This window comes from Plectropomus leopardus, chromosome 13 (genome assembly GCF_026936395.1).
Source record: "Plectropomus leopardus strain MGB_pleo_1.0 chromosome 13, ASM2693639v1, whole genome shotgun sequence".
NCBI lineage: Eukaryota > Metazoa > Chordata > Actinopteri > Perciformes > Serranidae > Plectropomus > Plectropomus leopardus.
Window position 1 is genome coordinate 17246182 of NC_142188.1, and position 24509 is coordinate 17270690.

The window sequence follows — 24509 nt, forward strand, 5'->3', positions numbered from 1 at the left end:
ATGCATGTGTCATACCTTTTGGCAAGGAAGTTGTTTTTGTTTTGTTTTTTTTGTTTTTTGAAATTAAATCTCAGCTCCTATAATAAGTCAATAATATTCAGTGTAGCAAAAAAAGCTCCCTCTAAGACCCTTTCATACAAAAAATGGCCCTATTGAAACTTACTAAAAGCACAATTTTGGATTTCACAGCCATCAAAAAGTTATGCATTTTCTGATATTATACTTTCAATCTAGAGGCACGGCTTCAAATTTTAGTTTTTACTATTTTCAACAAATGCATGCTATTTTTGTGGTTGCTACTCTATTATGGAGCACTGTAGGCCAATGTATGCACCCTGAAATGATTTGTGTATGTTCATATGGATGTCAGAGATTAGTGTATGCATGTATAACAAAATAAGTGTGTGTGTGTGTGTGTGTGTGTGTGTGTGTGTGTGTGTGTGTGTGTGTGTGTGTGAGTGTGTACAGCTAGAGAGATAGAAATTCTATTGGACTTTACTGCTTTGCCTCAAAGTCACACAATGATTTCCAGTTGGAAAATGAAGCCATTATATGATTTTTTAAAGAGTCAGACTCCATTGAGAAAAACAGTAATTTTAGCTTGTTGAACCCGGGAACTTCTGATCTACTCCTGCAAAGATCAGTGAGTTAGCTTGTGCTATTGTTTAACTTTGGTGTATCCGAACTAAGCCTTTAAAACACCATTGTGACACAGTAATTAAAAACAAATAAACAGATCGAGCAGAAGACCAGCAGCTTCTGTGTTCAGTGATGTAAACTAAACTTTCTTTCTCAGTGGAGTCTGACTTTGAAGAGAGCTATTTAATGGCTTCATTCTTCTGTTAGATATCATTGTAAAGCGTTGACAATATTCCCAATACAGCATTTTCTTAAACCGATATTGATTCTTTGAGGTGGAAGTTTTTTAGGCAACTCACGTATGTTTTATTGCCGACCCCTCCACATTACTAGATTACTTGGCTTGTATGTTGATTTCAGTGTGGTTCTCCAAACCAGGACCAGGACTAAAATATATTGTTTATAATACATTGACTATGAAGTACCCCATAAAACACCACTTTGAAAAATCTGAACTATCCCTTTAAAAACTGCTGCAAAAGGCACTTTAAAGATAGAAATTTTACAAATAGAGCAGCTTTGTCATTCAAAGTGACGTGTACTTCATCATAATATTTAACAGAATAATCCCAAACAGCTAAATTTACTGTATCTACCTCAGCGGCAGCACATCCTAAGCACATTTAGGCATGGGAGGGGAGTTAAAATTTAATTTGCATCGCTTCAGCAGCCAAAACACACCCTGTTTAATAGTAATTTTAAGATGGCAGAAGCGCCGTTACAGTATGTCAAGATTAAAATGTGAGAAGCAAAACAGAGTCGGGAAATCACAAGCGGAGAGGGGGAACAAGCTCAGCAACATTACTGGCTGAGCATTCACTTTCTTCCTGTTCGCTCTTGTCTGTTTCCTCGTACTTCTCTCCTGTGGTATTTAGCCGATCTTTGCACTCTTCTCTTTCTCGGTGTGTCTCTATAAGATTCCCTCCCTCCAGCTATTCCTCGCTCTGCCCTCGTCCTCAAATGTTTATGCATTTATTTTCAAATGAATTTTTCAACACCATCTGTTTTTCATCTGTTTTTTTTGCATTTCCACTAAACAGATTTTTATAGGGGGGCAGAGTGTGACATCTGAGGCATTTTGTTCTCTCCTGTTCTCAGCCTGTTCTCAGCCTGAGCAGTTTAAGCTTTAAGCCAGAGACACGGTGATCACAGAAAAACACAATTCAATTAGAGGCAGCACCACTGGAAGCCATCTCCCCTTTCTACTCCTTCCCCCTCTATGCATGTCTTAAGAGGTTACTTCTCGCTGTCTGCGGCCATGTTTGCCTTAAAAGAGAATATTAAATTTGCTGAGAAAAGAGTTATCTATCTGAGGAAGGTTAAAGAATTACACAGACTCTAGTGATTTATATTGTGAGACATAAAAGCTTAAAGGTGCTATGTGGATGTTTGAATTTTAGAGGCTTTATGGAGCCATGTTTTTGTTTGTACCTGGTGCTGTACTGTACATGCATGAGGACCACAGAGGACAATAACGCAAATGAGTAAAGCCTGCAAATCATAAAACACTAAAGAAAAAGAATACAGAGTCAAATGCAAGAACTGGAGAGAGTGAAAAGGCAGTCAGAGCTAAGAAACGTAAGCCTAACTGCAATAATTACAATTTAATTCAAAGGTTGCCCACATCTATCAGATGAAAGACGGATTAAATGACACGCTGTTTTTCTCCTTTCTGCTGATCAAAAGATGTGGCGGCAAAGTGTCAATCAGTGTAGCAATTCACAACCAAAAGGCAGGTAAGAAAACAATTACTAGTAGATGTACATAAGCAGTGTAGGTTTTTATGCAGATATTCACAGAAATCAGATTTAGGCATATTCTTTGAAGAAGGAAATATGTTTGGAACATTTGTTACAATACATACAGGGGACATTTTGGTGAGACACACTAAATGTAGATATAACTTTGTCCCTTTAAAGTTGTATTTCAATGTTGGGAAGGTGGACTTAAAAAAAAAAAAAAAAGGCTGTCCATTCCATGCAGTAGAAAGATGCAGATATTTTTGAAATTGGTGCTACATGACTGGAGAAAACAGAGAAAAAGAGCTGTGGAACTTGCTTTTGTTCAAGAGGAAAAAAAACTACTACTACCAGAATGCACTACACCGCACCTGACCAATAAACACTCAGACCAACAAGAAATAGGCAACACAGTAACAACATCTCGGTTTTATATTTGATCAGTACTGCATAGTTTTACTGTTTGAATGGAGTTTGGTCTGAGTTTAAGAGAGAAACAGGGATGGCTCGCTCTTCATGTGCTTCTATAGAGAACCCCAGTAATAAGTCCTAGAAAAAACCCAGAAATTAATCAGCATTTTAGCACCTCAGGTTCTCTCATGTCAAAGGCAATGGGTTTTTTGAATGGGTTGCTGGTTAGATGCCTGAAATAAGGTCAGTGGTTAAAACAAGCTTAAGATACTTTTATGTTTTGTTCTACAACATAAATACATCAAATAGCCCACTCAAAACCACTCAAACCTTTCTTAAGATGCTTTTAGGCGTCTTAAGATAGGCAGTTTCTAAGTGGCTAAATAAAACTACAGAACAAGTCAAGCGAGGCTTTACAGTCTAATAGTGGTAGCAATACAACCGTAGTGTAGTTCCTTTTAGCCTAGCATTAGCTTTTTACTTCTGGTGATTGCATTTAGGTTCATAAATCCTATAAGTGGTGTGTATCTATGAAGATTATCTTGCTGAACAAAAAAGTTAAGGGTCATAAACATTTGTTTACCACAGATCTAGTTTTCTGCAACGAACCAAAATGAAACAGAAAAGTCCCACAGGCTTTTTGACAAAGGGAACCAGGGCAACATTAAAACGTTAAACTTTGCTCTTTGTGTCCATGTCTGGGGGGCAAATAAAAGTGTGGAAATACAATTTGTAGTTTGAATAGCAGCCCTAAAGAACGCGAAAATCGAGAAGGGAGATCTTGGCGTTGGTAAGATGAAGTTTACCACAGTTCAATAACACATACTCACATTATTAAGGTAAAAATCACATCAGCAGTTTCTAAACAGTGACATTTTCTGGTAAGGACAGTAACCAAGTCAGCTCTTGAGAGACTTCCAACCATTACTGTCTGAAATGTTGTCAATAACAAGGCTGGCTAATAATCAACATGCCATTCATGTGTTCAAAACAACCACCCACGTGCACTTTTACAGGTGAGGTCACGCTCTGAGCCCTGAGCTCACGCTTCCAGCCACCTGACAGAGAGCTGCCACGATGTGTTTGTCAGAGTGAGTGAGTGTGTGCAGTCAGACTACACAGGCTATTTGAAGCCAATAATCTGTCTCCTGATCTCTGATCTTGGTCACCTTGCCAATTCTAAGCTCTTGTTTCTTTCTCAGCCCACAGCTGACGTATAAAATGTATAATCTGGAACAGACTACATGCATAGACCACAGCCGAGGGGCCAAAAAAACATAAGACAGACATAACTGACATTCCTTTACGTTTAAGACCTTACACTCATCAATCCAGTGAACTGCTGTCAGGTTGAGTATTGACAGAGGGATACTGTAACTCAGAGGGCCTCATCGTGATCTATGTAGGGCTCAGATTTATTTTCTTGGGCAATTCAGTGAGATCTACTGCCACCAAGCCTTGTCTGTAGGGGCCACCGAGTCATGACCTGGTCTGAAATCAGATATTACTCACAATCTGTCCTTTCTTACATAGCCTGGCTCTGCCCATCACATTGCACACAGACTGCAACGTGAAAAGACTGACGACGGCCCTGTCGACCCAATCAGACAGACTCCATCAGTTCAGCATCGTTTATTATGCCCCGTCTGCCACTATTTCTCAGACGGACACACACTCCATTCCTCAATACTATTACATTTTCTTCCCCAACCTCTGCCCCTCTATCTTTTCTTTAACATTGTTCTCTACTCCTGCCTCTACGGAAAAGATTAAAGCTTACAGGCAAAATCAATCACAAATTTTTGCAGCCCATGTAAGACACTTTAAATGCTTCATCGATCTAGTAACGAGGAGGAATTATTTAAAAAACACAGCTTGACAGAACAAAGACAAACATGGCAAACCACAGAGATAATGGCGGAGTGAAATGAAATGGTATGAAATGAAATGAACTCATATTTCTGGTGAAGACACACATGAGGGGTTGAATCAGGGCAGCTTATGGTGTTGCAGTGTGTGTGTGCAGAATAACGTATCTATGTGTCAGGCTCTCCTGATTAACTGCTCCTCTCCAAAGCAGAGGTTTTGAGGACAAATACTGCTGTGGTGAATATTTGCTGGGTTTTTACACTACAGTTAGAGAAGCTCTCCACTACTCCACTGGGCTCTGGGATTCACTGCCATGTTAACGGCACAGGGATAGTCTGGGTTCTACCAAGTCACAGGAAGGGTGGGTGTGGATTACACCATCCAGACAGTCACCCACCTGCACCAGTCTCCAGAGAATGAATAGGGTGACAGTGGCCCAGTTTTCTCTGACAAAGGGGACGGGCAGCAGTCCAAGTCGCTGTCTTCATCCATATAGCACAGGGGGGCTAGAAGAGCTCCTGTTCCAGCCACGGCAGCTGTTTCTGGGGCAGCTGGCTGATCGGTTCCCTTTGGAGCTGGACTGGGCTGGTCCTCCTCAAACACATCGTCATCTCCCAGTAGATCCTCAGCAGGAAACCCTGACTCGCTGCCTTCTAGCAGGGCGCTAGAGGACTTGATGTGGAGGTGAGAGGCATAGCTGCCCAGCTCGGAGCACTGCAGGCTGGCCGAGGTAGAGGATCGAGAGAAGGGGAGGAGGAGACGGAGGAAGTTGGCGCTTGGGGAGTGGTGAGCGTGAAGGTGGTGGGTGCTGGAAGGAGGAGGTGGGGCAGTGATGGCTGGGTTAGATGGAGGAGAATTAGCAGGAGGGATGCCCAACATGTATTTGTAGTTGTTGGTGAAGGAGGGGACGAGGTGGGGCTGGGTGTGTGTTGAGAGGGCAGGGGTTTGTGTGGGAGCCAGGTTGCCGTTGAGTGTGTGCGCCCTTCGATCCGAGCCGGGTGGCTGAACGGCCTCAGGCTTAAGCTCCAGCTCTCCCTCGGAGCAAGTGCGGTCTATAAAGTGCAGACCGCGACAAAGACTGTCCACGCGTTGGCCCACATCATTTAGAGAAACAGAAAACCTGAGCGAACTGCCTGGCTGGAGGCTGACAGAGGAGGGGCGAAGCAGGGAGAGCCAGTCTCGTTGTTTTGTGTGTTTGGAGGGTATCAGGGCGTCTGTGCAGAGGGTGGTCACTGAAAGACCTCCTGAGCCTTGACAGGTTTTACCGTTTGAATTCAACAGAACCACTGCAGTCTGCTTCTGACAGTCCTGATCTTGACTGCTGGTGTCAAAGTGTTTGTGCACGTGTGTTTATGAAAGAGGAACGTGTTTGACGACGGCGGTAAAGGACAGCAGGAGAAGGAACGGGAAAAGACAAAAAAGAGAAATGGAAAAGACATCATGCATTTGAAAATAAAAAGGTGATACAAAGTTTGGGGTTTTGCCTCTGCATGAAAATACCAAACACTGAATGACCCACGATACTATAAAACTCATTTAACAGCAGGTGACAAGAAACCAGAGCTACCTCACACATTGGCGGTGTATTGCTCTAAGGGTAAACATCACCCGCTGATTAGATTCTGCACCAGTGATGGTGATAAATAGATTAAATGTATTGTCCTCAGGTCTTCATATCACTGTGGATATATAAATGTCATCACTGACAGTAAAAGTAAAATGAGGCTGAAGTGTTTTGTACCTGCAGATGTCCTGGCTGGAGGGGGAAACTGACGTCCTAGAGAAACTGCATGGAGCGTTGACTGAAGTTGGACTCCCCGCCTGAAGAACAAAACAAAGATATAATTAAAGAAATAACCACTGTATTATTCAGCAGACAGGATCAAATCACATTTCCTGTGTTGCCAGAAAAGGTCCTGTGCGCTGAGAATAATCAGGCGCCTGAATCTGATCTTTATAGAAAGAGTAAAAGCGCTTCATGCACTGATGCACAGGATGATAAAAAAAAAAAAGGAAAAAACACAATACTGTCAGTTAATCTGTCTGATTAAAGTAGTGCCAGGCAAAATCTGCCTCAGTGCGTCACAGTGCAGGCGAAACACCAAGCTGCCACAGAGCAGAGCGCTCAGGAAACAGACTGTGAGACAGAGGGAGAGTTATGAAGAATGAGGCGCTGCGAGAGGCACAGCTGGAGGACGTGAGGCTGTAGACTTGTTCAGCCTCCACAGAGAGTTTTTAAACAGATGTACCTGCAGGTAGAAGGTTGTTATTATACAAAATACTTTCAGTATGATCCATTGGAGCTTTCACCAATATTTATGTTACACAAATGGCACAGCAAGGATTATTTAAAATAGTTTAAAGGGAAACTTTATTATTCATACTTGTCATTTTTATAACTTTTTTAATAATAAATTATATATACATATATTATATTATATATACTGTACTATCTTACACATAGGATGTTCTAAATTGTTATTGACCAACACCTCCTAAACCCAAATTAGTCAGCCCAGTAACCACAAATTAGAGTAACTTGCTGGTGCACACTGCAAGCACCATTTCACTGTTTTGCAGTGGGATAGACAGATGTGGCATCTCTAGTGTTTTTGTGTTCCTCAGTTAAGAGCTTCTATTTCTGGAAGAACCAGAACATTTTCAGAGCATCAATCAGCTTTTAGAAACTGTGGCACTGTTTTACGTTTCTCCAGCAGTGGCGACAACAGCCAGAGGCCAGGCTTTTCCAGGAAAGTGTGTCACTTGCGAGATCCCCTGGCTTCCCAAATTAGACATTTGGCAAAGAAAACTACTTGTGACTTCCTGAAGTCTCCGCTCAAAGTAACTCCAGGATTTTCTTTAAACTTTGGACAGAGTGAGGCTAGCTGTTCCCAGCATTTATGTTATGCTATTTCTACTTCTACATTTAGCACATTGACAGAGAGAGAATAAAGGCATTACAGCACAGACAGAGCACGTGGTGTGAGGAGAAGTGTTTTTTTGAATATTAAAGCATGTGAACATGCTCTACTAGAAACCAAAAATACAAGAATGAGCCTGAAAATGAACATGATAGGTCCTCTTTTCAGCGTATCCAACGTGTGATTAGTGACAACGTACAGAGTGAGCGAGGAGCGACAGTAAAGAACAGGATCAGATGGTGTTTGGGTTGCTAACGTAAAGACACAGGGGGCCTGGTCATTTCAATAAGAAACTAATTACCTATTGATTTCATTCCTTACTAAGGGGAAATTTATAGCTCATGGCCTGACACCGATCGATCGAAAATTCAATGTCTAGCTCTGCCCTTTGCTCTGTTTTTCTGTACATGAACAGCACAGTTTCTCTTTAACTGCTTTTTTTCACTTGCTCGCAAATACACAAACATGCTGCCCCTCACTTTTTTCTATTGTCCTTCCTTAACAGTTCATCCAAGGTTGCTTTTAATGTCTCTTGAATATCTAATTCTTATTTCAATAGTTGACATTCATGGCTGCTGTTTGGGGCTCCTGCAGGCGTGTAGAATATAAGTGCAAAAAGACGGAAGCTCTGCAGTGCGGGAGAGACACGAAGATCAGATCAAAGCAACAAAACATAATAGCAGCCAGCACTATATATATAACTGCTTCAGCTCAACACTTTAACAACAACTTATGCCTACTATACACTGCCAAATTAAAATAAATTTTAAGAAATATTACTAACTCATCATGAATGCACAAAAACACAAAATTCTAGAAACACAAGGTCAAAGGCGACATATCAGGACTAGGGTTGCAGTGATATACCAGTTTCAAGGTTAACGGTGTAAAAATTGATTTTGGCTTTCATACTGTGTACATTTGTTCATCTATGGTTTTGATAAAATGCAGCTGGATAGAGAATCTTGAATTATTGACTTTTTAGACATACTTCCATTAATTAAAAATGTTTTTAAAATTACATTTGAAATTTAAATTATAGTCAAAATGTGTTTGTATTTATATCATTATTATTATGATTACTACTACTACTACTACTACTACTACTACTACTACTACTACTAATAATAATAATAATAATAATAATAATAATCAAAAAAAAAAATAATAATATGTACACTGATACTGAGAAACAGAAATATTTCCTAAGGCAGAATCCGAATCTGAATTGCCTTTATTGTCATTGTACATCGAAATTAGTAGTGCTACTCTACAGTGCGAATTCAAACATACAGCCGCTGCACTCATTCACACCCCCATCTTGAGATTTACGGTACCGTTACAATCGAGATCATAGGAACACCTACTCACTCAGGTAAAACTCATTATTTAATTCAGACACTGGAAATGTATCTGTGAAAGTAAGAAGTCGCTTGGAAAGTCTTTTAGTGTAAGGCCAGCATAAAAAGAAGATGCCCAGCTTAAGCATCATGTGGCTGAAATCTGACTGTAAACTGATAAAAAAGACGTAAATCATGTTTACAGTGACGACACCGGATGGTATCTTTATTCCTTATCGATGTGTGAACATGATATTCAGTGCCATCTTGCCTCTGTTAATCATTCATGTTGTCATCTGGTGTGAGTTGGCAGACAGATACCCAACTGTCTCTGAGCAAACTCAAACAGCAAAGTGATGACATAGTCGAGATAGTAATGATTAACTTCCTAAATGTCTGTATGACTCACTTCAGACATCTGCTCTCTCATAACTGCCCTCTCTTATGCCGAGGACCTTTGATGAGCAAATGAGTGCCAGCCTTTAATGGAGAACCCAAACACTGCAGGAGATGGTGTCTCAACAACGGCTGAAAAATGGTGTCAGGTGGCCACGTTTTACTCTAAAAGCTGTAAAACTGTGAAAATAAGTGTGTTTATACTCTTTACTTTATCCACTCAGTCCTTGGTTCATTCAGTTCTTTGGCTCTGATGTGCTAATTAGATATAATCCAGCCTGACATCATACTCTCACTGTAATGAACCCCTGTTTATTGTGCTTGGAAACAGTCTCTCCAGTCATTATGATAACTACTTATTTAACCTCTCTCCTTGAGCACTCCCACTCTCCACACACTTAGGCTACACTTTGTCCACGCATAAATCATCCTCTTCTCTGCTTGTTATACCTTTTCTCCATTCTTTTATACCTCTAACACCTCTTTTATCACATCCGCTATTAGCTCTGACTTCATTCTTCTTTTACCTTTTCCATCTTTACCTGCAGAGAACTATTGCTCTCATTTTCTAGCCACAGGGGCTTTTAAAAGAATAACCTTTAAAATCTAACAGGAACAATGAATCACTGCCTCCCAGTGAGAGGCTTCTAGCAAGCTGGACACATCGCTGAACAGACTGTGTGATTGGACCAGATGTTGCTGGTTCAGATTAAGAACGACTGCAAAGTGTTGTTTAACTCAGGTCTGAAATGATTGCCGCAACACAAAGATCCCTTGTACAGCTTAAATGAATAGTTCAGATGGACATAGATTTATTATAGTACACGCCCCCATTTTGGAGAAGCAGTCTGGAGTATCACATGGAAGCTTAAGCGAGGTACTGTGGACGGGGTCAGCAACAAAACATATTTTAGCCACCTAAAAAAAGCCCCACCTTAATCAGTATCAGTTTAAGTGCACGCATATTAAAAGTATTTTCACAGCTTTACCGTAATGTCAGGCAGTGAGTTCTGACAGAAAAATGAAGCACTTATATCATTCTCTTCAAAGCCAGACTCCATTTAGAAAATGATTTAACATCGCTGAACACAGGAACTGTTTGTCTAATATTGCCTTGAACAATTGTGTTTGTATTATTGAGTGATTTTGGTGTTTGAAATTACGGTTTTTGTCAGCTTTCACGAAAGCATAGACGGGGAACTGAACCCGTTTACAGCTTCCCCATCAAAACGGGCTGTCTGATGAAAAAGTAAAGCCACAAAACTATTTTAACTATAGTGTAGATTTAAACTGATATGGATTTTTTATGTGGCTAAAACACGTTTTGTTGCTGACCCCTCCACAGAAGTATACTGCTTACTTTTTGTGGCAGACTCTAGCCTCCTTCTTCAAACTAGGGCCATGCAGACTGACATCCGCTGCATGTGATATACTGTCTATAGATCCATACGAACCGACTTCAAAAATCTGAACTCTCTTTTTAAGGCAGCGTTTCCCAAACCTCTCCTCGAGTACGACTTGCCCTTCATGTTTTAGATCTCTCCCTGCTGCAACACAGCTGAATTAAATGATCAGCTTGTCATCAAACAGCTTCAGGAGTTCACGATGAGTTGGTCATTTAAATCAGCTGTGTGGGAGCAGGGAGAGATATAAAACCTGAAGCACTACTGGTACTTGAGGAGAGGGTTGGGAAGCGCTGCTTTAAAGTACTTTAACTTCTACCTCACCATATTCTATCTGGGAATATTGTACTTTTTACTCTATATGACTATGACACTATACTCCATTATATTACCTATATTCAAAAAATGACTAATAAATCTACCTTATGCCTTGTATGTTGTATTATACAGCTGTTCGTTACGAGTGACTTTGAAGATAAAGATTTTACATATGTTTAAAATATATGATAGCATCTTAAGTATGTAGTTTTGAACATCTAGACAGATATAACATAGTTTAACTTAGCATTACCTCAGCCAGCTACATTATTGAATGCTTATCAGCAATAATGTTATAATAAAAACACTTTTTGCATACGGGGTATTTTTCCAATGGAGACTGGCTCTGAAGAAAGCGATATATAACTAAGCTTCATTTTGTCATTGGAATTCACTGTCTGACAGCAGTGAAGATATTTTAAATCTAAACTTAAATTGATATTGATTTTTTTTGGTTGCTAAAATACATTTTGTTGCTGACCTCTCCACAGCAGAAGATTGCTTAGCCATTGAGAGGTCTCTCCCATTTTAGCCTGCAGGCTATAATATTAGTGTTCTTGTTAGACTTCTGTGATAGCTGTGGATCTGACATGATCATTTGATTAACTGATCAGTCACTCGGCAGAAAATTAATAAGCGACTGTAATAGAAAAAATCTTCCTGTCATGTTTTCAATAAAAAAGGGAAAATCTATAATTGAAAACTCTATTATAGAAAAATAATCAATATAATTGCAGCCCTAAATAGCTGATAGCCTGGTGTGACCCAGCTGCAGCAACTGTAAATGTGCTCAGCCTGCTTCAGAGATAAAGTGCATTTCCATCACAAACGAATCTGATGAAGCAACATGCAGAACGTGTAGTTCACTTCTTTTTTTATCATTAAATGTGAGCAGTCAATAAAATAAGTGTCAGCCTGAGTATCCTGGTATACACTGGAATTTTGACTTCATTTTTGGTTCGTGTGGTTTATCCTGTGATGGCACCCAGAAGAGAGGCAACTTTTGGGATATCTTTAGTTTTTTGCATTTCCATCAGTGCTGATACATTTTTTTGCTATCCCCTTAAGGTGTCATTTTACAACTTTGCAGACAAATTAGCAATAATGACATCTTCCACCAAAAGTATTTTGTAATGAAACCATTCTCCGAGGACTGGAGCCAGCAACCAGTAAACATGAGCAAAGCTGCCAAACTGAGCAATTCAACAAAGATGACAAAACAAACTAGGATGTGTTCCAAGAAATTAACAATTAACTTAATTTGTTTAAAATAGTAGCTTGGCTCAGAGCCTGGTTTCAGCATCAGTGGTCTGCCAAGCTGCACAAAGCAGAAGAGCTGGTCCAGTAGGGATCTGCAAGACAGACCCAGTTTATGCACCGCAGCGATGAGGCCTGAAACACAGCAAAACTGCAGCAGCTTGAATTTTAGAGCACCACCAGATGTTTGGTTGAGTGAGCAGCAGCCCTCTGAACAGTAGACCACTGCTTTGTGTCTTCATGAGGAATGTAATAGTTTAATTCCTTCACAAACAATGTAGGAGGCATCACGCAGCTTCCTGGCATGCTGCTACAGAGAGAACCAGCTACAGCTAAGCCTCGCCGAGTGGAAAATCAACTCTTGCCAAATCGCCAGGCAATCCTCAGCCCACTAAAGCTTTCAGAGTTGCTTTTATATATATTCTACACCGACCATTCTTTCATCTAACAAAAATGCTGATTATCTGACCTCAACTCCACCTTTCTTTTTACGAATCTCAACACACAAACAGCTCGATGAATGACGCTGTCTGAATACATGAATCAATAAACAAAGAAATGCACAACAGACGGGTGGTAATGAGTTTTTGGCTTTAGATATACATCTGCATTTATATGTGAGATCATACACCTTAATCCCCCACAGTGACAGGCTCACTGATGGAGGCAATGTCATCTTTATGAAACAATTTACCTCCTGGCTAAACGCTACAGCTTGTTTTCCTGTTGTTATATAAATGTCTCTGTCCTGGCCTGTGTGCCTCATGACAGGTATTCCAGTGTGTAATCGGATACCTCGAGAGGGGATTTTTTTCTGAGTCATTTTCAAAGAGGAAAACGCTGTTCGGTTAAAGGGAACACCAACAGTTTGGTACAGTCTACACCAAAAAGCGACCACTACAATCCTGCCTGGTTTTCAGTATAAAACTAGAGCAGGTGCTTTGACAGAATGAACAAATTCTTTGGATGTTTGTGCTCTCACACACACAGATCTTCAGACTGTATTCTCCTGCCAAGCTGGAGATGTTATGAAATATTCCTCTCAGGCCGACGCTGTGATTATTTATGTAAAGAGATATCTTTTTAAGTAGGTCAACAACTGGACACGAGCACATTCATTTTTGATTTGATCTGACACAAGCCGATGTGATTCAGCTTGAATCTGTGCCATGTGAAGCAACGCAGGGTTGTTTTGGTGCATTTATTTTGGCTGGAGCTCATGTGGACATGAATGGAAACAAACACGTCGGTCAAGATCATCCATGTAACGGTCATCAGCAGCAGCATATGTGTAGATTAACTCAAATTCAGCTGCACATTTTACTGTGATCCATAAATGTCCTCATCTTTCATTTTATGGACAATTGCAACATTAATGAACTTGACCTAAATTTTATATTTTACTATTATTACAGCCCCCCGAAAAAAGGGGGCTTTTAAATTGCTGGTGAAAATATGAAAATCTTCGGTCTCATCCTGCCAATACTACAGAGTGCGGAGGAAACTGCATATATGCATAAAATAATCTTCTGTATTCTTTCAGATCATATTCTGATTTAAGCAGCTTCCACAGAGAGTGGTTTCAAGAAGAAAATATATAACACCTCTATAGCAGTCTGCTTTTAAATCATATATTACAGTTTAAGTCTTTAACAATGTCTGTTTGAGTTTGGAGAGGACGCCTTCTTTATGTCCTTGCTTAGGAACTCCAAACTGGTCCATGATTCAAACCAGTAACCTTTACCCAAACTGATGCACTTTCTTTAACAGTGGAGATTCCCGGCAGACTTGTCCATCCAGAGAACAATTAATACAGATTTAAAAGCTGCCAGTCAGTGGTATTTCCCTTTAGGAAGGAGTAGGAAACACCAGCTGGCAGACAGACTGCTAGTTATTAATTAAATCTGTCAAACTTAAGAGCCTTGTTCATATTTTATGTCTATCACTCCATTGCACACACATTTGTCAGAGAAATGGTGGCATAGGTAGGACGTTCAATGACAATGCATGGTGTCCAGAAATTACTAACTAATTAAATCCGCCCCTACATTTATGCATCAGATACCTGGCACTGAGACTTCTTGGCTAAGTACAAATGGACATGACTGAGGTTTACTATACTACTGAATCAGAAAATCTTAAGTTTATAACCATTATCTTGCTGTTATGTCAGTGTACTTTAAAGTTTAATTTGACTGTAAATGTTTGATGTTGCAGGTATGTCCTCCTTCAACTTTGACAGACTTTGTACTCACTGCAGTTGTGCACAAAGCACAATTTAACAATGCAATGGACGATAACATTTTGGGTCCACTGACTTTTGGTTTCACTAACAAAACACTAATAAGATAAGATATGACAGGATGGGCCTATATTGATGGGGGTGAACTCAGGTGTTGCAGCAGCACAAGGACCGAAGAAGGCACAAATTAAGTAGAGAAGAGTAAAAAATTGTAATAATAATAACTAGTTAAAAGGCTATAAAACTCAAATGGTTTAGGTGAATGCAGAAAATGTCATTATATCCAAAAATTACAGCAAAAACTGAATGTGCAGCTGTACTGCACACAAAAATGTAAATATTGTGTCATGTTATTAAACAGAAAATACACATAAAATATTGGATCTGATGCAATGCATTAGATAACTCAGGCTGTGTTCAGGTGCATGAAACTTAAAACATCCTCAGCAGCTACATGCATGATGTCTACAGTCTACATATTACAGCCTTTCTTTGTTTACCATCAGATGAAAAGAGAAGTGTATTATGCATTTAATGAACCAATAATAATCAGTGAGTCTCTTTTTGTTAAGCGGTCAGTGTTTGTTTTACTAAATACAGCATACACACCTCTCTGGTGTGAGAGTTGCATATTGTCTCAGGAAACAGTAAATTTGTGTTTAACCAGAACTGTGACCCGAAGAATGAGTGTTGGTTTATGTGTTACTCGGGTGCAATAACTTCCACCTCGCTCACGTTTAAGGAGTGACGGCTTGTGGATCGGACATGAGCAGTCCCACAGTGATGAAGTGACCCTGACATCCATAAGCACGAGTAAAAGGTTTATCCTATAAGAGGCTCACGAGAAAAAGGACTGAAACCGTGGAGTCAGGTTCAATGCGAGGTGTGGCTGAGAGAAGATGAGGAGAGGGAGGAAGAAAGACACAGAGCAACATGCTGTCTGACAGAGAGCCACAGCGAGCTGAGGAGACGAGGTGTGAGGCCACGTCTGCTCTATGGAGGCTGATCAGAGGGGCAGCTCTGATTTGGGTGATGTGATGTGAGAGAGACGGGTTCCTCTATCAACTGATCTCACTTCACCTCACATGTCTGTCCATCCTGTCAGTCTCTGCCCTCCTCCACACCTCACCTCAACATAACACTTCTGTCCTTTGGCTCTCTCTCCTTTCTCTCTCTGTGTTGGAGTAGGGCCATACGTCATTCATTCAAATATTTTCTGTGTGTGTGCATCGCTCACCTTCGATATATTGCTGGACCTGCTTGCAGAATGACCCAGAGGCTTTTCATTCTGTGAAAGAGAAGAAAGACAGTTCAAGTGGATGGGAAAAAAAACATTCAGAAACAGAAAAGAAATGCTGTTCTTCCTGCATATGCACTCTGCACAATGAGAACTGGCACATACCCCACATTTACTATCTGCCTCACATTTTATTTGTCATGAATGGTGCTAATTTTGAAATGGAACATTTATGGTGTTTGCAAACGTAACATTCAACAAGAGCCTGCATGTGTTCAAGTAGGTATGCAGCTGCTTGAGCTAATGCTGATGCTGCTGACGTCTAACAGTTATAATGTTTACTAAGCTCACCAGCCATTAGCATGTTGGCATGCTAACATTTGTGAATTAGTAGGGACAAGCGAGTGCACCATTATCTGTATTGTTATTTGTATCTGTTTAAGCAATAAAATAAGCTGGACAGGCTTGAAACTCAAAGTGGCAGGGGATTATACCAGAAAGTTGTTAGCCTATTTTAAGCCTGAAACTGATATGATTTGATCAGAAGTGGCTTTATTTATTCATTATTCAAAAACATTTTACAGAACAACCTCTGTTTTGAGCTTCAGATCATTTTTTCTCACAAAAGTAAGAGATGAACACACGCAGTGAGGATTAAAAAGCAAAGTATCTGTACTAGATACAGTAAGCGGATGTAGACTTTGGTTATAGCAGTTGGATACCTATGTTAGACAATAGCATTGTACCATTTTTAAAATCCCTAATGCTAAATGAAGTCCTACATAGCAACACCTATCTCTACACTTTGTTGTTGAAACAACAAAAACAACAACCGTATGTATGTGTAGCATTTTCCTTTGCATTATTTTGCCATTTAGAAGCCAGCACTCACCTCTCCATGTGCAAATGTTTCACCAAAACAACTTACATTTCAACAATATAATGCAAGAGTGCTGTTGCTAAATCTTGGGATTACACAAAACAATTGTGACTGGTTTAAAGAAATACAAACAACCCAGAGCATTTTTTTTTTCGCAAAGTGTGGAATTATTATTGGTTTAGCCAGACATTTTGACAGGTTTGGCTATGCAAAGCTACAAACACAAAGTACAGTTAAAGCTGTAATGGCATTAGACTTGCAGGCAATCGTGGACACAATGACTGTGATCCCATGATTGTGTTATGAAGAGTTATTTACAATCCATCCTGAGGGGCACACAAATGTCTGCACCAAAGTCTATGCATCCATCTAGAAGAGATTAAGATATTTCACAAGATTAGTGAAAATTTGACCTGCTGTTGCACTATGGGCAGCATCAGGAGATCAGCAAAGTTAGTAGAACTCGTCCGATTGGCAACATGAATGACTGCAGCAAATTTCATGGGAATTGTAGTTGTTCAGATAGTGTGGACCAAAGTGGTGGTCCGACCAATTGCCATCCTAAAAATGATGCTGCTAGCATGGATAAAAAAGGATGAAGACTTAAGTATTATTATTATTATTATTATTTTTTTTTTGGTGTAGATATGATAATGTGTGAATAAATCTTGTAAAAGGCTATTGCAGAACATGAAGGATTGATCCATGGTTTGTCTGATAATGAGCACAGCAAAGCTACATTTCTCAGCAGCTGAGCCTGAGCTGTTTGGCATCTCCACTTGGTGAATCAACTTCTTCTGGCGTGAGACGAAAGGAGGACAAGCCGATTACATAATGCATCCATCCAAATTCCAGATCAAATGGTGTCACAATTTTTGTATCATTACCCAGGGAGCGAAACAGGCCAATACTGTCAGCACTCAGCAGACTCAAGTTTTGTTCTGAGGCTTTAATGATCCTTGATTCCCAATCAGTGTTCTCGTCTTTCACCGGACTCAGATAAACAGTCATTGAGCGTTGTAGTGCTTTCAGTGTTGGTATTAAAGCCTTGCGTGGTTTCTTAATGAGTAATCAATCATAGTTACATAACGCTGAGTTCACACAGGGGCTGACAAGGCTGTGGTGCTTTGGACACAAACAAATCTCTGCAAAGGGAAATCAGCTCTGTTTACTGTCTACACTGTACACATACAGTAGAAGCACAGACAGATTAAACTGTAAGGAGGCAAACATTTCCTCCAAGCTCCCAAATACAGCTAAGATTGCATACAACACATGGCAGCATTATTAGACAACCACAGATCTAGAAATCAACCAGTATTCCTCTGCAGGAACAATACAACCTGAGCCAGTATTTCAAGAGTGTCAGTCAGTTTGTGATAATTTGATTACACTCAAATTTATCTAAGAATTTGCACCTCGTGTTGCCAACTTGGCAACTTTCTCACTGTATTTAGTGACTTTTCAGACCCCCAGAGCCAATAGTTGAGAAATTTCAATCTGGTGGACAACTTGCTGAGAGAAAGAAATTGCATACCTATAGCTTTCCTGATATGTTAGCAGATATTTCACTTCTTGGGGCATCTGGTGGCATACCTGGTAGAGCGGGCGCCCCATGTACAAAGGCTATGTCCCTGTGGAAGCAGCTATGGGTTCGACTCTAACCCATGGCCCTTTGCTGCATGTCATCCCCCCTCTCTCTTTCCCTTTTCACGCTACATCTGTCCTATCAAATAAAGATAAAATCAGATCAAATAAAGGTCTTTTAAGAGGGTAATGTTTTGGGGACTTTAAAGAAAACAGAAACTGAGGAGATTTTGTAGTGAACCTGAAACCTTTGGGGCCCCTAGAAGTGTGTGGCCAGGTGTAATCCAGCCCTGATCTCGACCCTGAGAACTGTCCGCACGTGTTACCTCTGCTTTCCTTGCCCAACAGTAAGTACATTAACCTTGCCACCAGAAACTCATGAACCACAAGTCTACACACATCATACCACTAAGAGAGTCCCCAACGTGCCTCCAATTCTTAATCACTTCAGCACTTCACTCATGTCCTCACTGTGACTAGTTGCCATGGTGATGGAGGACCACTGTGTGTGCCAAGTCTCTCCATCACTCTGCTTTTTTCAACATCTCCATCCTTATTTTAGACCCAACTCACTAAAAAACTCCTGAGGACATTTAAACACAAGATACACACATAAACACTAGAAAAAAACACAATATGAGGAAAACATGCCATTATTATGTTGAATACCACACTAACAATATTACTTGCAATAAATAGATATTACAGTGCAGTCTGTTTTCTGCTGCTTTCAATATACTGCTAAAATTCAACAAATTGTTTGTTGAATAAAAAACAAATTAAAGGAAATGATTTCCAGCCTCCTTTAATGAACAAAGCGAACGAAACACAGAAGGCACCAATAAAAAGGGGAAAAACAGGCTAGTTACATTTAAAAGTGCAGTTTTCTGGCATTCTGCATTCTGCATTCTGCGTGTCACACTTTCCAGCACTTGCATGGATGCAGATTCAGAGCAGTCAAACAATGCCTGTCGGTGAGGGCTCTGTCTTACTGGCCAGAGTTAAATACATGGAGCCGTCACACAAAATAGTGCATATAGACCATATCTAATATAATATGTTGTTACTTCAAAGTGCAAAATTGCATTGTTTTGGTGATGTGTTTATCATGCATTATATTTTCTTTCAGTGTTGATTTGATTTCACTTTTTCAGAAAAAAAAAATCTGAAAATTGTGCAGCCCTAGCAGACACACCGACCACACAGACCCTTCCAGTCATGTCGATAAGACAACAAGTTGGATATAGATTCTGAGATCCAGCTATTGATAATGCAAACATGCCTGCACTCGCATCTAACCATACAAGTTCTCAACCTTTAAACTACCGTCAAGCCCTAATCTGGTTTAACTGGAAGCAAACAGCTATGAATTTGTGGTGCAATTAAACACACATTTAACATCTCTTATGCCTAGATTCTAATTCTCCTCCTGTCGACTGCTGTCACAGAGCAGCAGCTACAGTTTCCATTATCTGATGAGGCGAGGAGCTGACATTTTATCAGAAGGAAAACAGAATTCTGAATAAACATTGCTACGTAATTTCCTGTCACTTTGATAAACTAAAATGTCAGCGGCAAGCTTGTGGCCATTATCTAGAATCTCAAAGTGAATTCATCTATTGTTTTTGATCTGTCAGCCTCCTGTGGGACACACTTCCTGCCTGATGCAGTGACACAACTTAAGGCCTTGCATGCAAAAATATATAAATGGGGGCTGAAAAAGCCTAAAAACATAGTTTCCACCAGAGTTTCCTGCAGTTATAACTCCCCCACAGTACTAGTGGATTAAGTGAAGCGGTTTTCTTCCATCTCCATGTCATTACTTGTTCAATGTCTTCAATAGAATGCCTCAAAATGTTAAATACAGCTCTCAATGGGTGCAATTTGTGCAGCAAATCAATTGTCAGATTGTCAGAGAGGATAAAACTTCTTTTTTGACAGGGATAACAGGCACTGCAATAAAGAATAGACCAAATTGATGATCCTTGCCCTTAATCCTTCCTTCTTGGCCAAAAATGGAGTAACAAGCAGACATGCCCAAAGCGAGGGTTTCTGGGAAATAACAAGGCCACGAATGGACCGATGACTTTCATAGACTGCAGTGATTAGAGCAGAGAGGCTGCAGACAGATGACAAAAGATGAGAAAGGAAATAGATCAACACCATTTCCACACGCCCTTTCTTTCTGTCTATTGCCCATTTCTTTATAAACACTTTCTCACAAAGTGCATCACCTGTACAAGCTCTGGGAGTCACCTTCACCGCCGCCATGACTGTAGACTATAAAGGGCCTTATTCTCTGGGCTCATGCATAATTCTGATAAAGAAGGATTCAGGTTTCACACACCGCTGTGTCCGTCTTTCTCCACCTCCTCTGTGGGTCTGTTTGCAGCCCCAGCCTTTGATAGCTTTCAGGCTGGACTCAGAAGACTGAAGCTTGTGAGAAAACGAAGCTTAAGAGAATACGACAGAAGAGGAGAGGTCATATTCAGAGGGATCGCTGCAACTGTCAGGGCTCTGTTATCGGCCCACAGGGACGAGGGCTCAGCTCGCTTTACACAAGAATCTCAAAAGATTAAACCTTTGTGGAAAAAGACACATTTCAAAGAGGCAGGGTTAAATTCAAAGTTTCTATCATCAACACAACTTTTCCAATATTATAGTTGAATAGACCATCTGAGCCATCTTTGATGAAGATGTCACTGAATGGGCGGTAGAGAAGGCTATATAAAGGAGATGCAAAAGCTAGAGCTAAAACAAGTCAGTCAATTTGAATACCTAAATACCAAATATATCTTTGTATTTCTTTAAATGGCCTGATTCTATTTGTCCAAATCCTGCATTGTTTTAGACTAGACTTATGTATTCATGTACACTTTTTTATTTCTTAATTCACTGTATATTCCCCAAATTGACTTCATCTACTTATCTTTACTTCCTGGTGTATCTTTAACATCGCTCAGAGGAATTGCCTGGACTTGCCTGGGCATCTGCTTTCCAGTGGAGATAGAGAGACACTCAGAAATAATAATATAACAAGGAATAACTTTTCCAGCTGTGAATAAGCAACCCTAGTGCTCCTTTACAACATGTCTTTTAGCTGCTGTGCATTATCATCTATCGCAGCTTCCATTGTTGGAAAAATCAGCCATCAGATGTCATCATATCCAACAAAATGTGGAAGCCTTGTTGCATGGAATACCAATAGTACATGAATTACAAATATTCACATAAAAAACGACAACATGCTTCAAGCTTAGAAAAGAAAGAGCATTAACCTCCCGCAAGTCACTGCAGAAACAAACTTACCTATAAGGGCACTCAGAGTGTGCAGACGTCTGCCGAGGCCAAATGCCCTCTCTTGCAGTGTTACTAAAAGTGAAAACTAATTTGTGTATTTACTTTGTGATTAAGATCTATTCCACAGTTTAATGGGTTGTTCCTCGGTCCATGCTGCACCCTTCCGCCAAGTTTCATGAAAGTCAGGCTAGCAATTTTTTCCGTTATCCAGCAAATAAACAAACAGATGCACAAACGGCACAGAAAACATGACCTCCTTGGCGGAGGTAATTTAGGCTTTGAGCCTCCTCTGCCTCAGAGCCAATCATAGACTGCAGCTCCACAATCATCTGTAATAACAAACCACCTGTTTGAAGAGGTTACTGGATTCACACAAAGTAAGAAAACAGTGCATCTGGAGTGATAATTGATGGGATGTGTGACAGCATCTTCACTCAGGATGCCAGGAGGCAGGAAATTGAATCTGGCTGATAACGGGCACTTTAACAGGCGGCTGGAAAATGGCTTCCATCCAACATTATGTTCAACAATGGCACCTACAGGAAACCAAAATACATCGGTACTACTGAGCACTAAAACAGGAAGATGGGCTTTCACACAATAAGCAGCTCCTTGCTGTGCATCCTAAACACTGACAGAGTTGTTTAATGTGACAGTTACTCTGCTGGAAAAAGGCCAGAGAATTCACTTTCTCATCTCCTGCTACAAATAGCTGATAATGTAACAACAACAGGAGAGCTACCAAGAGATTGCAGGAATAAGAGCCAGAGGACGAGACATAAAGAGAGAGACAAAGAAGTCAAATGAACGATAGCTATCAGACGGTGGTGGAAGGAATTAAATAAGTAGAATAAATGGACAGAGGTTTGTGTGTGTGTGTGTGTGTGTGTGTGTGTTTATGTGTCATTCTTCTCCTGTTTTGTTCTTTCTCTGTAAATTCATTACATGTCTCAGTGACCTCTGTAAGCTGCTTAGCTCTTCGTTCAACAAAGGCGGTATAATTTCATAATCATCACAGTTCAATGTCCAGCAGCTTACCTCCGTCTGACTGATTAAACAACACAGCTTCCCTTATGCATACTGTATGTTAAACATTTACCACCCACTGCTTCACCCACAGGGTGCTTCTAATACTCGGGGAAGTAAGTAAACATGTCATGTATGTACTGATTAGACTCTCATCTTCCCAGTCATGGTGGAATAGGCATTAGTTATTCGTTTAATTGTTTAGTTGTTAACTATTCAATTAACTGCCAACTGTTTGATAATTAATTCATTGGTAAAAAGAAAAAAAGTATATTCTCAAGCTTCCTAAATGTGAATAAATTCTGGTTTCTTTACTCATCTGTGATGGTAAATGAAATATCTTTGGGTTGTGGAGAAAAAAAAGCCATTTCATGTCATCAGAAGCTTTGGGAAACACTGATGGACTTTTTCCACCATTTTCTGACAGGGGTACACCCTGGACAGGTTATGGGTATAAATATATATATATAGACCATATATGAATAGATAAATTGTCTTTATTCAAGCAAATGCTAGGAGCAAGAAGACCTTGACATGCATGTAATCTTACACAATGCATGTCAAATTTCATGATGTTACTAAAAAGTGAAAAGATATGGAAACAAAATAGGGTCAAATGTACTGTAGTTGTGTGTCAAAGTATCTGAATATATAAAAACATTTGATGAAATCTGAATTAATAAAAGTTTTTAACCTATTAGGAGATGTAGCTGTGCAAACATCTTGCGACCAAAACAAATAAAGATTTCCACATATTATTTCCAATAAGTGAGTGCATTAAGTAGATTTGCACAAAGGTTTACACTTAATAAAAAAGGTTTGCAGTCATACATCTCTGTTTGCAGGTGAAAAAAGGTCATGCAGAACTCAACTGCACAGCTGAATGCCACGTTTACAACCAAAAGTCAAATCTACGAGTACAAATCAGACCAGAAAATGTAACGCACAGCTACAGATCTCTTTGTGGTTTCAAATCTATTCAACCACTAAATAAATTGTTGAAAACATGTTTAAACATTCACACATATGAATGCATTCATAACAAATGTTTCCACACATTCAGATATGGTGATACACACTATAATACCTGACCCTGTTTTGTTTACATAAAAATTCCTGTGTGGGTACATGTACAGTAGCATATAAAGTGTTCTAATGTTTATTTTGATTGTGTAAGCTTGTATTTCCATGATCATTTGTTGGAAATCAATAAACTAGGTTACTTTTTGTAAAATCCCATCCCCTAGTGAATGATGTGTGCCCTTTGCCAAGCAGATGAAGGCAGGGTCAAATTGTCAGCTTTCACTTCACGGCTTTACACTGCATACCAGATTTCACTTTCAGGCAGCCTTCAGCATTTTGTGGAGTCTGGTGCCAGTAAAACACAAACCCATACATGGAAGCATTTGTGCATCTTTGATTACAGTTGTCAATGTCACTTTTAAATGAGCACCATGATAAAAATGAAAAAGACTTCCGCAGAAACAACAACACACTGAAGCAGAAAAACCATAACTTCATTGTTTTCAGTTAAACAGCATGAAGATAAAGATAAACACACGTCAGTCTGACAGTTGAGGGTGTAAAGCTTGATGATCTGCAGGTATGACAACAGAAAGCCCGTGGCAGACAGCACAAGGCGATGTTTACATCTGAATAGCTTCCTGTGAAATAAATGGCATAAGCATACCATGATCTGCTTAGGGCTGATCACTCTGCCAAATGCAGATCTGAAAACGAGGCCATCCTGTTTTTTTTTCTTTTTTTAAATGCAGAAGTTGCTGCAGACAAGCCACCACAAAATTTCCTTCCTAGACAGGGAAAACAGATTCCTCCACACCTAAGAGAAATCTCTCTCAAAACACATAAATCAAATGCCAGCGATGTCAAATAGGGCATTATAAACACATTTTTAGCTTGAAAAAATACAGCTGGCATGCACCA

General features: G+C 39.9%; 1 protein-coding gene across 8 annotated transcripts in view; it reads right to left on the bottom strand.

Annotated features, from left to right (window-relative positions):
• Positions 1-24509, bottom strand: part of marchf8 (membrane-associated ring finger (C3HC4) 8) — a 93624-nt gene that overhangs the window by 14129 nt on the left and 54986 nt on the right. For 5 of the 8 annotated variants that reach the window (XM_088086992.1, XM_042502156.2, XM_088086989.1 and 2 more), the window contains 3 exons: positions 15773-15823; positions 6400-6479; positions 5056-5979 (listed from right to left, as the gene is read on the bottom strand). In XM_088086992.1, the coding sequence (XP_087943118.1) occupies positions 5056-5979; positions 6400-6479; positions 15773-15823 (1055 nt within the window). The remainder of the gene's footprint in view (positions 1-5055; positions 5980-6399; positions 6480-15772; positions 15824-24509) is intronic. The other 3 variants (XM_088086995.1, XM_088086994.1, XM_088086991.1) reach the window with 2 other exon arrangements.